At 37.7% G+C, this 11,788-nt stretch overlaps 1 protein-coding gene across 6 annotated transcripts in view; it reads left to right on the top strand.

Annotated features, from left to right (window-relative positions):
- Positions 1-7,094, top strand: part of phaf1 (phagosome assembly factor 1) — a 105,929-nt gene extending 98,835 nt beyond the window's left edge. For 3 of the 6 annotated variants that reach the window (XM_069901169.1, XM_069901178.1, XM_069901176.1), the window contains one exon: positions 5,446-7,094. In XM_069901169.1, the coding sequence (XP_069757270.1) occupies positions 5,446-5,535 (90 nt within the window). In that variant the 3' untranslated portion in view covers positions 5,536-7,094. Of the gene's footprint in view, positions 1-5; positions 724-5,445 lie in introns of those variants that run through there. The other 3 variants (XM_069901175.1, XM_069901171.1, XM_069901172.1) reach the window with 2 other exon arrangements.
- Positions 7,095-11,788: the final 4,694 nt, after the last annotated feature.

Here is an 11,788-nt window from a genome sequence, read left to right as displayed (position 1 = left end):
TTCAGATCTCTGCAGAAGAACTTCATTAAGGCGAGGATGCTTACTCTTCCATATGTAAGATGAATCAAGCAAGTAACAAAAAAAAGATTTAGGAACAAAAATTGGAAAAGATTGAAGAAAGATATAAAAATTTAGGTATTCATTTTAATAGAATTTGTCCATCTAAAGTTCTAGACAAAGGTGACCATTGGGTCAGGGCATGTTTTGCTTGTTGAAACACAGCAAGATAATTCTCCTTAAAAAGATGTTTATGATTCTTTGTAATACCAAGATAGGTAAATTGATTTTTAATGATCTTAAAAGGAAAACCATCATACATTGATATAGGAGAGCAAATTCAATTTGTATTGTGAAAATGGACTGAATTGTGAAAGTAATAACATCATGTGGGGAAGAGAGGCAACTGGGTCTGAAATGAAAAGAGATCATTTGCATAAAGAGCGAAATGAAAAGAGATCATTTGCATAAAGAGCAACATTGTGTTCAATCCCTTTTCTCCATATCTCCAAGATGTCTTTACACACACAAAAAGCAATTGCTAATGGTTCGATTGCCAGATCAAATAAAGGATTTAATGGGCATCCTTGACGAGTGCCATGTTTCAGATTGAAAGGCTGAGATTGTTGTAAATTTATAAGAATTGTGGTGGATGGACATGAATACAATAATTTAACCCATGTAATAAAATCAGAACCAAAAATTAAAATTTTCAAGAGTTGTAAACCGACATGCCTATTCTATTCGATCAAAAGCTTTTTCTGCAACCAATGAAAATCCACTCAAGAGTTTTCCCGGAAGGCAAATACATAATATTAATTAAGCGACTAATATTAAAATAAGAATATAATTTTTTAGTAAACCCTGTCTGATCTTCAGAAATAACTGATGGTAAAATGTTTTCATCCTATTAGCCAAAATTTTAGCATCAACATTTAGTAAAGATATTGGTCTATAGTAGGAGCATTCGGTTGTGTTTTTACTTTTCTTTGCAAGCCTCACTAAATTAATCGGGATGTTTACCCTGTTGAAATGAATCTGCAAACATTACATGCAAGTGAGATGTGAGCAATTAAGAAAATAATTTGAAAAATTCCACAGGAATTGGGTCCAGGGGTCTTTCCAGATTGTAATGAAGAAATAGGAAGTTATTTCCTCTTGTTAGCTAGATTCATTGAGTCTAATTTTTCTATCTGAACAAATCTTGTGGATATTCAATCGGTCTTGAAAAATCCATCTAACTACTGTCATTCTTACATTCAGAAGAGTAGTTTGGAATATAATCTTTTATTAGTTTTATCAAATAAATGTTCCATTGGTACATAACAATAAAATAAAGTATTAACAAATATTGTTTAGCAATACATATAATACTGAGACCTATGTTAAAAAGAAAAACACTATACTAAATATCTAATTCGATTCCCTCCCTTTGGAAGCTGCTGACTAACACAAACAGTCCTCTACTAATAATTTTTTTTAAAGTAAGGTAAACATTGGGTTCGAAAACCAAAACTAGTTAATCTTACGAATTTTGAAAGTAATTAAGAACCCCATAAAGAAACAAATTTAAGATTTATTTCAGTAGTGGAACATGTAATTTTTTTCCCAAAGTCAGACATGCCATCATATCGGACAACCATTGATTCTGATTGGGAGGGACAGCATCTTTCCATCTCATTAAAATGACACTTCTTACGATAAGAGAGGCAAGGGCAACTACATGGGATTATGAAGCAGTCAGAATTAAACCAGATGGCCCACCTAGAGGTCAAATTAATATTAAGAACTAAAAACAGGTATGAAATACCCCTTCCAAAAATTAGAAAGAGAAGAACCTTACCAAAACATATGATAGTATACCTTTTTCAGTTATACATTTATCAGATTTAGAAGAGAAATTAGAATAGAATTTAGCCAATTGAACTTTGGAATAGTGGGCCAGTGTACTATCTTGTATTGTAATAATGAATGTCTACCACAAAGAGGATGAATGCACTTGTTTCAGAATGGAATTCCATGTAGTTTCGGAAAAAGGCTGTTGAAAATCTTCCATAGTTTTAAAAATTCTGTCCAGGGAACTATCCCTAGAATTTAAAAGTAATTAATTAAAGGACCTCTATAATTAAGTTGAAAATTATAAATTATCCCTGTCATATTAGGTTCTAAGTCTTCGAGGAACTTCAAAATTAAAGAACTTAAAAAGCTCCTAACCTGTAAATAGCGGGGGAAAAATGATGTCTAAGTATTTTAAATTTGGTGAATAATTGTTCAAAAGAAGCAAGATTTTGGTCAGTAAAAATATTTAAAAAAGATTGGATACCTAAATTTAACCAATCATGATAATCGCTATCTTGAATGAAGGTTTAAAATAAAGGAATTACATAAAATAGGACTAATTAATAAAAATCTATGGGACCCAAAATGTTTACTAAATGGAATAGAATCTTTTAAATGTATCATTTATCTCAGAATGATCTGAAGTCATATCATTATCTTTACGAACCTTTATAAATATGACACTTAGCACCAAATTCTCTCAAATGGTTAGCCAAAAACTTACCAAATTTATTACCATGAATGTAAAATTGACTTTTGGATTTCAAAAGTTGGATACATTGAGAGAAGATCAAATCTAGTTTTAAGTTTAATCTGTTTTTTGTATACATCTGAATTTTTATTTTGAGCATATTGTTGTTCTTTTTGTATAATTAACTCAGATCTTTCTTTGTTAGTCTTTCTTTTTTTATTAACAGTATACAAAATGATTTGCCCCTTAAGAAAAGCCTTCAAAGTATCCCATATATTTTGAAACTAGAAGTCTCTGAAGAGACGTTAGTATCAAAAAAGAAAACTATTGGTTCTTCCATAAATTTAACTAAGACCGTATCAGATGATAATACTGAATTAAATAAAGCACCAGTGTCCTATCTAGAAGTCAATGATAATGTAAGAGGAGTGTAATCAGATATTTCAATACTGTGGTATTCACAAGAATGAGGTAATGGAATTAATTATCAATAAAAAAAAGTAATAAATACGTAAGTGTGATGAACTTGGGAAAAGAAAGAATACTCTATTAATAGAATTTTTAAAAAAAGCCAGACATCTGAAATGTTATAATCCGATAGAAAAGAATGATTTAATGAGGCAGATGTGTTTATGTGGCTGGGTTAAAAGATGAATGATCTAAGATAGGGTCCAACCAAATCCCCACCTAGAATAAGTGAATATAAACTTAAATCCAGAAAAGAAGTTAAAAAAAATTCAAAAAACCCCGGATCATCAACATTGGGAGCATAAACATTTGTGAAAACAACCATTTTATCATGTAATTTCCCTGAAACAATAACAAAATGACCATTAGAATCCAAAACAACATTATGCATGCTAAAAGGAATATTCAGATTAATAATGATCGATATTCCTCTAGATTTAGATTTAGCTTTAGCTTGAAAGGAAGAATTATATTGCTGCCCCTCCACCACATCATCAGGCGCGAAACACCACTGCCATGAATATCCTGTAAAAATATAATCACAGGTTTTAGCTGTTTTAAATGTGAAGCCACTTTTCATTTTACTGGATGATTTAGGCCTTTCATGTTCAAACTGAGGAACTTAATAGGATTAGCCATGATCACTCAGTTATAAAAAGTAAATACGAACAGTAATACTTATTTCAAACATTCCAGTGCGCAGGTAGTTTGTGCAGCATGCACAACAACCTCTGGCCTGCAGATGGCCCTGTTAAACTAGAAACTACAACTCCAAAAGCTGAAACCAAAAAAACTATAACAATAAAGCACCATGGAAATACAAAACCTATAAACCCACCCACCTGCCTTATCCTGTCCCACCCCCAAGCCTGTCAAATAGACCAACAGCATGCTAATTAAATCAAAAAACCCTCCATCTTCAAGTGAGATTAGACGTTCCCGCTCAGAAGCAAAATAAAATAAATTCCACTGCAGCCCTTCATATCAGACCAAAAGAAGTCAACATGTTTAGACTAAATCACAGTACAGATCAAAAAAATTGGACTTCTCATAAAGCTTTTAACAAATCTGTTAAAAGGATTTTTTTTTTATTATCCCATTTTGATAGAAAATTCTAAACCGTAAATGCAATCAAAAGTGTGTCAAATTCTTTCCCTTCAACCACTCCAAATTAAATCAACTTGCAATAACAATGCTTTCCCTGTGAAAGCCTCCAAAACAACTATTCAAAAGAAAAAGGAAAAAGAAAATGCCATTCAAGACTTGGAACAGGAAGTTTGCGAGTATATTCCCAAGCTTCATCCACTGTACAAAACCATTTCTTCTTCCCACTCGGAAGAGTGCTGGGAACAGCAATGAAGGCTTACACCCATGCTTGAATAGCTCTGACATAACTTCCCTGTAGATGATCTGCTGCTTCATAATATCTGGAGAATAATCTTCCATGATTCTAAATTGTTTTGCCATGATATTGCAATGTTCCTTTACGACAGGGTTCAAGGATCAGCAGTTCCTTTGATATTGATTTAGGCATATTCCGAACGTCGATTTTGCCCCGATTTAGGCTTAGGCAATAGTGAATGATGTGCTCTATCGAGCTCTGGTCATGTCAGGAACACCTCTTCCCCAAACACCATTACCAGCAGATCAGAAAACAAAATTAGTAAGCGTGCCAGTTTCAGTATCTTCAGCCAAGCCCACGATACGCAGATTCTGTTGATTTCTTCAACTTTCCAAATTGATCATTCTTGCTGTTAACTTCTTGTTATTATACTCCAGGTGACAGACCCAGTATCTTAAATCCTTTAAAGTAGATTCTGCTGAGGTCAAACGTTCACCTTGTTTTTCTGTAGAATGACAGGCCTGTGCAAGTTGATTTTCCAACACCAAAACCTAACATTTAGAACTTTAAATTCTATAGTGATAAATACTTTGACTTGCTCAAGATCAGTAGTCAGGTTTGCCAGTGGATTAGTCGGAGTTTCTTGTTTCTTCCTATTTTTTTTATGACCTTGCCACTTATAGCCATTTCAACTTAAGAGCACAAAATAAAAAATTCAACACCTTTCTGAATGTTTTAAAAAGGTAAACTGAGGAAAAAGGAATACTGAAAATACGAAGCTGAAGTAGAGACAACTACTCCATCTCACTTCCAACCAGAATTTCCAGAGATATATTTCCTACAGACAGGTAAACTACCAAACTCTTCACAGTGAATTAAGTTTGCCAGCTACTCCTTGATATTAGGTATAGATGTGACACTGTGGAGAGTTCTGGTAAGCTATGTGGCTGTAAAGATAATGGCCCTTGAACCTCATCGTGTTTGCACACAATTTAGGGAAAAGATTGCAAGGAGAAACAATGAGTGTGATAGTGTTATGTAATGTTCGATAATATATATTTTAAACATGGTTTCAGAATGTTCAAGTCTTCCTGTATCTCCTTCACAGGTCATGCAGAACAATCACATAGCATCAGTAACATTATATGGCCCTCCCAGGCCCAACAACCAATCTCGAGACACGGAGCTGATTCAGTGAGCCTCTTCCTCATTTGAACCAACCAGGTCGCTACCGGTTCAGAACAGTGTGCCTTGGTTTGCTGTCACCATTGTACAGAACAGCACAATCTGATCCACGCCAGCCCTGGCCACACATGGATGGGGGAGGGTTTCGGTTTGTCACCGTCATCATTGTTGGCGATGGCCCATGGCGATGGGGAATGTAGCTCCATGCTTGCATCATGCCAATTTCTCTCTTCAGTCGTACACCGCAGACCAACAGGGCCCTGCCCTGTCCTGCGTCTGTCCAGGATGAGGAAAAGGGCAGTGGAGCTGTAGACACGAGAAGCACAAGTTTTTAAGCCTCAAGGGTCAGTGTTTCAGGTTTCTGTTAATAGGTCTTACTGTTTGGTGTGATGCTCCATACACATATTTCTGTGTCCCAGCACACTGTGCAGAGACAGAAGTTTGTTTGTGAGTTCAACCACAGCTTATCTCTGTAGCTTATACAGTAGCATGTTTTATAGAAATTGTTATCATTGCACTACATACACTTTAATTACTTGATTAATGTGTTTTATTCACTGAGGAGTGTCAGGGTATAGTGCCAGCTAATTGGATGAGACTGGGGAGTGGAGAGGTGTCCAGTTCATGCAAGCAGCTGGTCCCGTTGCTCGGTGGAGAAGTGATTATTTCTTCACCTCGCCACGCAATCGAGTCGAAATGCAATCTTCTGCCATTTCCTGAATTGCATGTTATTAATTTGATGCCAAAGACATCTTCTTCACGCTTAGTTTCATGGTCTCTCAGCACTATTTCACAAGATGGAACTGCACACTCCAGCAACTGTGCTGGCTATTGGCCGATTTTTGTCGGTCCACGGGAGGTCATGTGCTGCACATGCTCAGTGTGGCATTTCCTGCTGTTAGTATTCTTGAGAGGTTTGTTCATTCATTGGAAGATGTGAAGGTACTTGGGCTGTTCCCTTGTCAAAATAGTGACTTCCTTTTTTTTAAAATTAACTAAATCTCTTAGCCATGACACATTTTTACATCACATGTTGTAGCAACTTGTAATAAATAGACAAATTTTGTGTGTTTACACTGTGTGTATAAATCTGTAAATAATACATTTTGTAATTTTAACAAAATGTGCAGGGAGTGCCTGTATGGTCTAATACTGAAAAATGAGAGGGATGTATTTTGAATTGTAATCAATGTTTTGACTCTGGACCAGTAGCAGGGATGTGTGGTGTGTTTTGGTGATACTTCACATTCTGTCATCCTGTGTGAACTATGAGATTCCAGACCTGTACCCAATACACATGGATGTTGTTCAAAGACTATGTTACAGTTTACTTTCAAAGCTATTGCTGTTCTCTTGTAGCTGTTGATTCTTAACTAAACTTCTGAGTTTAGTGCTGTTTCTTGTGATCTTTGCTTACCATGGGAACTAAATGTGCCTCTTCATTCACTTTTTCTGCACCCATCCTGACTTTTATTTAAAAAAAATGCAAAATGTTTGTGTTGGAGGGTGCACATTAAAAGCATGTATTCTGCAACACAAATAAAACGGACTTCAATTCCCTGTTTGTGACAATTTGATTTGGCCAATTCTTTTTTGAGAGTTCAGAGAAGAGCCTGTCAATGGATAATGTTCATACTCTTGTGTAGCAGAGCTTATACTCTTGGATGCCCCTTCCTACTGTGAATTTCTGTAGAGTTTTTGTGTGTGAATTTATTCTAGCCCATCATTCTTCAACGGTTAAAAGGTTTACCAGAGCCATCACATCACCCTATGCTACCCTTGGTGGACTGACAACACAGCATAAAAATGTTCGGTCTTTTACTTAAAAAGAGATGTATACAAAACATCAACCCTGACATCGGTGTCAAGTTCACCCCATGGATGGCTTTCCAATTGCTTGATGTCTGGAGATTTCAGAGTACTTGACCCTTGAATTGTCAGTGTATTCTTCATCCCCTCCAGATAGTAGTTTCAATGAGACACAGGAAAAGAAAAAAAACAGAAGGTTGAGCATTGACCTGGTCACCATAATTATAAAAAAGAGCAGCGAAGGCTCATAGAGTTCATGATTCCATCAACATCATGATGAACTCCATGTTCATTTTGCTCGTTCCTTGCTCTCTAGATCCAAAATGAATAGTCTCAGCAGTGAATATAGTCATTGAATATCCATTGCCCTTCTGAGGTTGAGAATTCTTAAGTTTTCCAACCCTTTGTTTAAAATAATCCTTTTTTTTGTACAATTAAAAAAAGTTATATACACTTGAAAACTAACTTACCCTGGTATAAAGGAAAATTACACTCACTTCTAAGTGTCATTTTGACAGAATTTTCACTTGCCAGGTTTTTCAGTCTCCCCACTTCAGGATCATGTCAAGCTGCTGCCGGTCTCACATTTGTACCTCTTTACTGGACTAGGGGGATGTCATGAGCCGTATATTTGTGTTCCTTCTACTCACAGGGGCAGGTGAAGGAGGCACAAGAATTTACTCACATTGCAGACTATTCTCAAGTGCAGATTTTCACGACATTATTCATGACAGAATTCTAAGCAAGTGCCTGCGAGGAGTATCTGGCTGTAGCTCTGGAGAGTTGCCTCTGGTCTCCCACAGGTACTTCATTATGTAGCAACAATCTACTGCAGCTGGAAGAATACAGCTGCTGCTGGGTCATATCCCATTAAGAATTGGCCAGCGAGATTACAGCTGCTGAGCAAAATGTCGGTCTTTGGGATAATGTGCAACTGCAACATACAGCACTGAAAGCAGCAATGCCCTGAAACAGACACAAGGTGGTGTACAGGGAAATCCAACACTGACATTATGTTAATCACATACATGAAGTGTTTTTGCAGTTGTTCCTAACAGCAGTGGAGTGGCCCACAAGGTTAGTCCAATACAATATTTAAATATGTTGCCAATTAATGAGAAAAGGGAAGTAAGATGGCAACACCAGAGATAATGGTGCAGTAACAGGTGAGCTACTGCTTTGGTGATTAGTTGCAGGGTGGGGTGTGTAGTTAATTCCAACGGTAAAGAGAATAGAGGTGAAAATGGTGGTGTCAACTATGTCAAAAGGTGACAGATTGAAAAGAACAAGAGGATTATTTCCTTGTAGAATTGTTTCCTTTTCACTGGGAAGCTTCTAAACTGACTGCAGTTATGACTGAGTAATTTGTGCTAATAAAAAAAAAATTCAGATTTTTTTCTCAGAAAGCACAGCTGCTTGGGAGAATTGAACGAACAAATCAAAAACATAAAATGCATAATTATAAAGGAGTCTGCCAGATAATACTCTCAATTTTTAGCCAACTTTATCCACTCTTTGCTTGTTTGGTATTCCTTTTTCCAGCAGATTTCCAAAAAAAATCAATGTTTTAGCCAATCTGTGCAGGCATTTTCCTTTTAACCTTTTCAGTTCTGAGATTGCCCCAAATTTCCAGTAGTATTGTCACCTATAGGCCGAGCCAGTCTCTCTCCATTTGCTTCATTATAATTATTAATCCTGAAGCTCACTGCTTCTTGTATATCTGCGGTATTGTATTTCTCTATGTATAAACAAAATGACTTTTGAGTTTAAATTCATTCATATTAGTTAAAACAATTCCACATGGACAACGAGAAAATGGAAAACATGCAATATATGAATTGTAAAAAGGAAATAACTTTTTAATGAATTTTTTAATTTAAAAAAAGTTAGACATACAGCACTGTAACAGGGTCACTTTGGCCCTACGAGTCCATGCTCCCCAAATTACTCTCCATTAACGTACACCTTGCTACATTTTTGATTATTCTTTCACCAGTAATGCTATTTTTGATTTTGCTATAATTGTTTAAATCACCTAATTCCCTCCTGCAAGCTTCCCAGCCTCCAATCTTCCCTTTTATTTTCCTTGGCTATTTCGAAAGAGGTGCAAATTTTGAAAATCTTCTCTAAAACTGACAACTCTGAAGCCAATCAACAGGGTGGCACAGCTGGTGGAGATGCTGCCTCAACCCTGACCTCAGAAGTACTAAGTGGGTTGGCACATTTTCTCTGTGACTGTATGGGTTTTCTCTTCCCAGAGCCCAAAAATGTGCAGGTTGGCCAATTGGCCACTAGAACATGCTCCTGCTGCATAGGTGAGTGGTAGAATCTGGGGGAAGTTGATTGGAATAAAAAATGGGATTGGTGTAAGTGGGTAGTTGATGGGCTGCATAGTGGGCCAAAGAGCCTGGTTCCAAAGAATTATCTCTCGGACTCCCTTTATGTCAGACAACATCTGTGAAGAGCAACAAAGTGAACATTCCATGTTGAGTTTTGGCTTTCTGTAGAAAATATTTCAGTCCTTTCATACTGAGTCGAGTAAAGGGAGAAGCTAAAGTTCCAAAGCAAACATCTGCACTGAGTCACAAATACTGAATATTATTCCAAGATAAACATGAAATGTTGGTAATTGGCTTTCTGCCATTCTGAATTGTAGCAAGGGTCAGGGAATATAAATGTCTAAGGAGAGAGTTGCTGCATAAGTAATGATGAAGTAAAATAAAAGCTGGCTGATTTTTAACAATACCTTAAATTTGTTATTTGTCGCTCTCAGACTAATTTCAGATAATTGAATCTGACTCCTTATGCAAGCACTCCCGTTACCACTAGTTCCATTCCCATTCTTGTCATCTCTTCTCCATGCAGACATTGCTCAGACTCTAAATGCAATGATTCAAATTAAAAGTAACATTTAACCATTTAGCTCCATTTAGATATACAAGCTACCCTCGGTTAATTTCCTCCGTGCTAGCAAAATGCATTGTTTGGGGCTTGAGTTCAATTTCAGAGCCTGAAAGTAGGCACATTTGGTGGATCATCAACCTCTGCATTTCACCCATCCTTGTCTTACACCTAATCCTGCATCCACACAACTGCTGCTGGTGATTGCTGGTCCAATGAAGGTTATTTTCTTCCCATCCCTCCCTAAGAATCGTGAAATGAAGTTGGAAGGGGTGAAAGGGATCCCATTGTCTCTATTTGTACCATGCGACCTCAGCGACCAGGCCATCTCAAACAATCTATTTTCTCAATCTGTGTTATCGAGGGTGCTCTCATTCCCAGCGGCTTCCCTGTGTCTTCTGCCACCTGAAATATAAGAAGTGTGTTTGTGTGGGGTTGCAGGATAGAGATCATGGCAAATTCAGGTAGAGGTTCCTGCTGAGGCAGTGGTTACTCACATACCACCTTAAATAATCCCTTACTAACCACAGCACCAATGGAATATTTAAGGTGGTATGCGAGTCCACGCTGCTGAAGATCCAGCTGAGCTGGGTGGGTCACGTCTCCAGAATGGAGGACCATCGCCTTCCCAAGATCGTGTTATATGGCGAGCTCTCCACTGGCCACCATGACAGAGGTGCACCAAAGAAAAGGTACAAGGACTGCCTAAAGAAATCTCTTGGTGCCTGCCACATTGACCACCGCCAATGGGCTGATATCGCCTCAAACCGTGCATCTTGGCGCCTCACAGTTTGGCGGGCAGCAACCTCCTTTGAAGAAGACCGCAGAGCCCACCTCACTGACAAAAGGCAAAGGAGGAAAAACCCAACACCCAACCCCAACCAACCAATTTTCCCCTGCAGCCACTGCAACCGTGTCTGCCTGTCCCGCATCGGACTTGTCAGCCACAAACGAGCCTGCAGCTGACGTGGACTTTTACCCCCTCCATAAATCTTCGTCCGCGAAGCCAAGCCAAAGAAAGAAATGTGAGTGGGGAGAAAAGGTTGAGAACTACTGTGTTAAGGACATTAGTTGGTCTGCTAAAAGAACAATCATGAAGGGTGAGCTTCTGTCTCTCACTGTCAACCTTAATGGTTAGAGTGATTGGGATTGCACAACACAAGAACCTTAATACAGATCGGAACAATTTTTCTAAAGTGTTTGACAAGAGCCTGATTGATTTATGTGAAACACCAACATCTACAGACACTGCCACTGTGGGTAAAAATACAAGAGGGCTGGAACTCAGCTGGTCGAAGATGGATAACGTTTTGGGCCTGAGCACATCTTCAGGAAAGAAGAAATGTGATTAATTTATGTTTGTCTTGGGGGAGTGGGGGGGGGGGTGCATCTTGAACTTAAAAGTTTCCAGAAGTACTGAAGCAGATGAGAGAATTAATCTGTCATAACCAATCCCATCACAAACTTCCACTGATTATACAAGCAATTGTGCTTAGTTTGAATTATCCCTGTGGTTAGGAGACTGAAATTATTGCGGTAATTTTCAGAACAGCATT

Source organism: Narcine bancroftii, chromosome 10, assembly GCF_036971445.1.
Source record: "Narcine bancroftii isolate sNarBan1 chromosome 10, sNarBan1.hap1, whole genome shotgun sequence".
NCBI lineage: Eukaryota > Metazoa > Chordata > Chondrichthyes > Torpediniformes > Narcinidae > Narcine > Narcine bancroftii.
The sequence above is the reverse complement of the archived record's forward strand: the minus strand, read 5'-3'. Positions and strand labels throughout refer to the sequence as shown.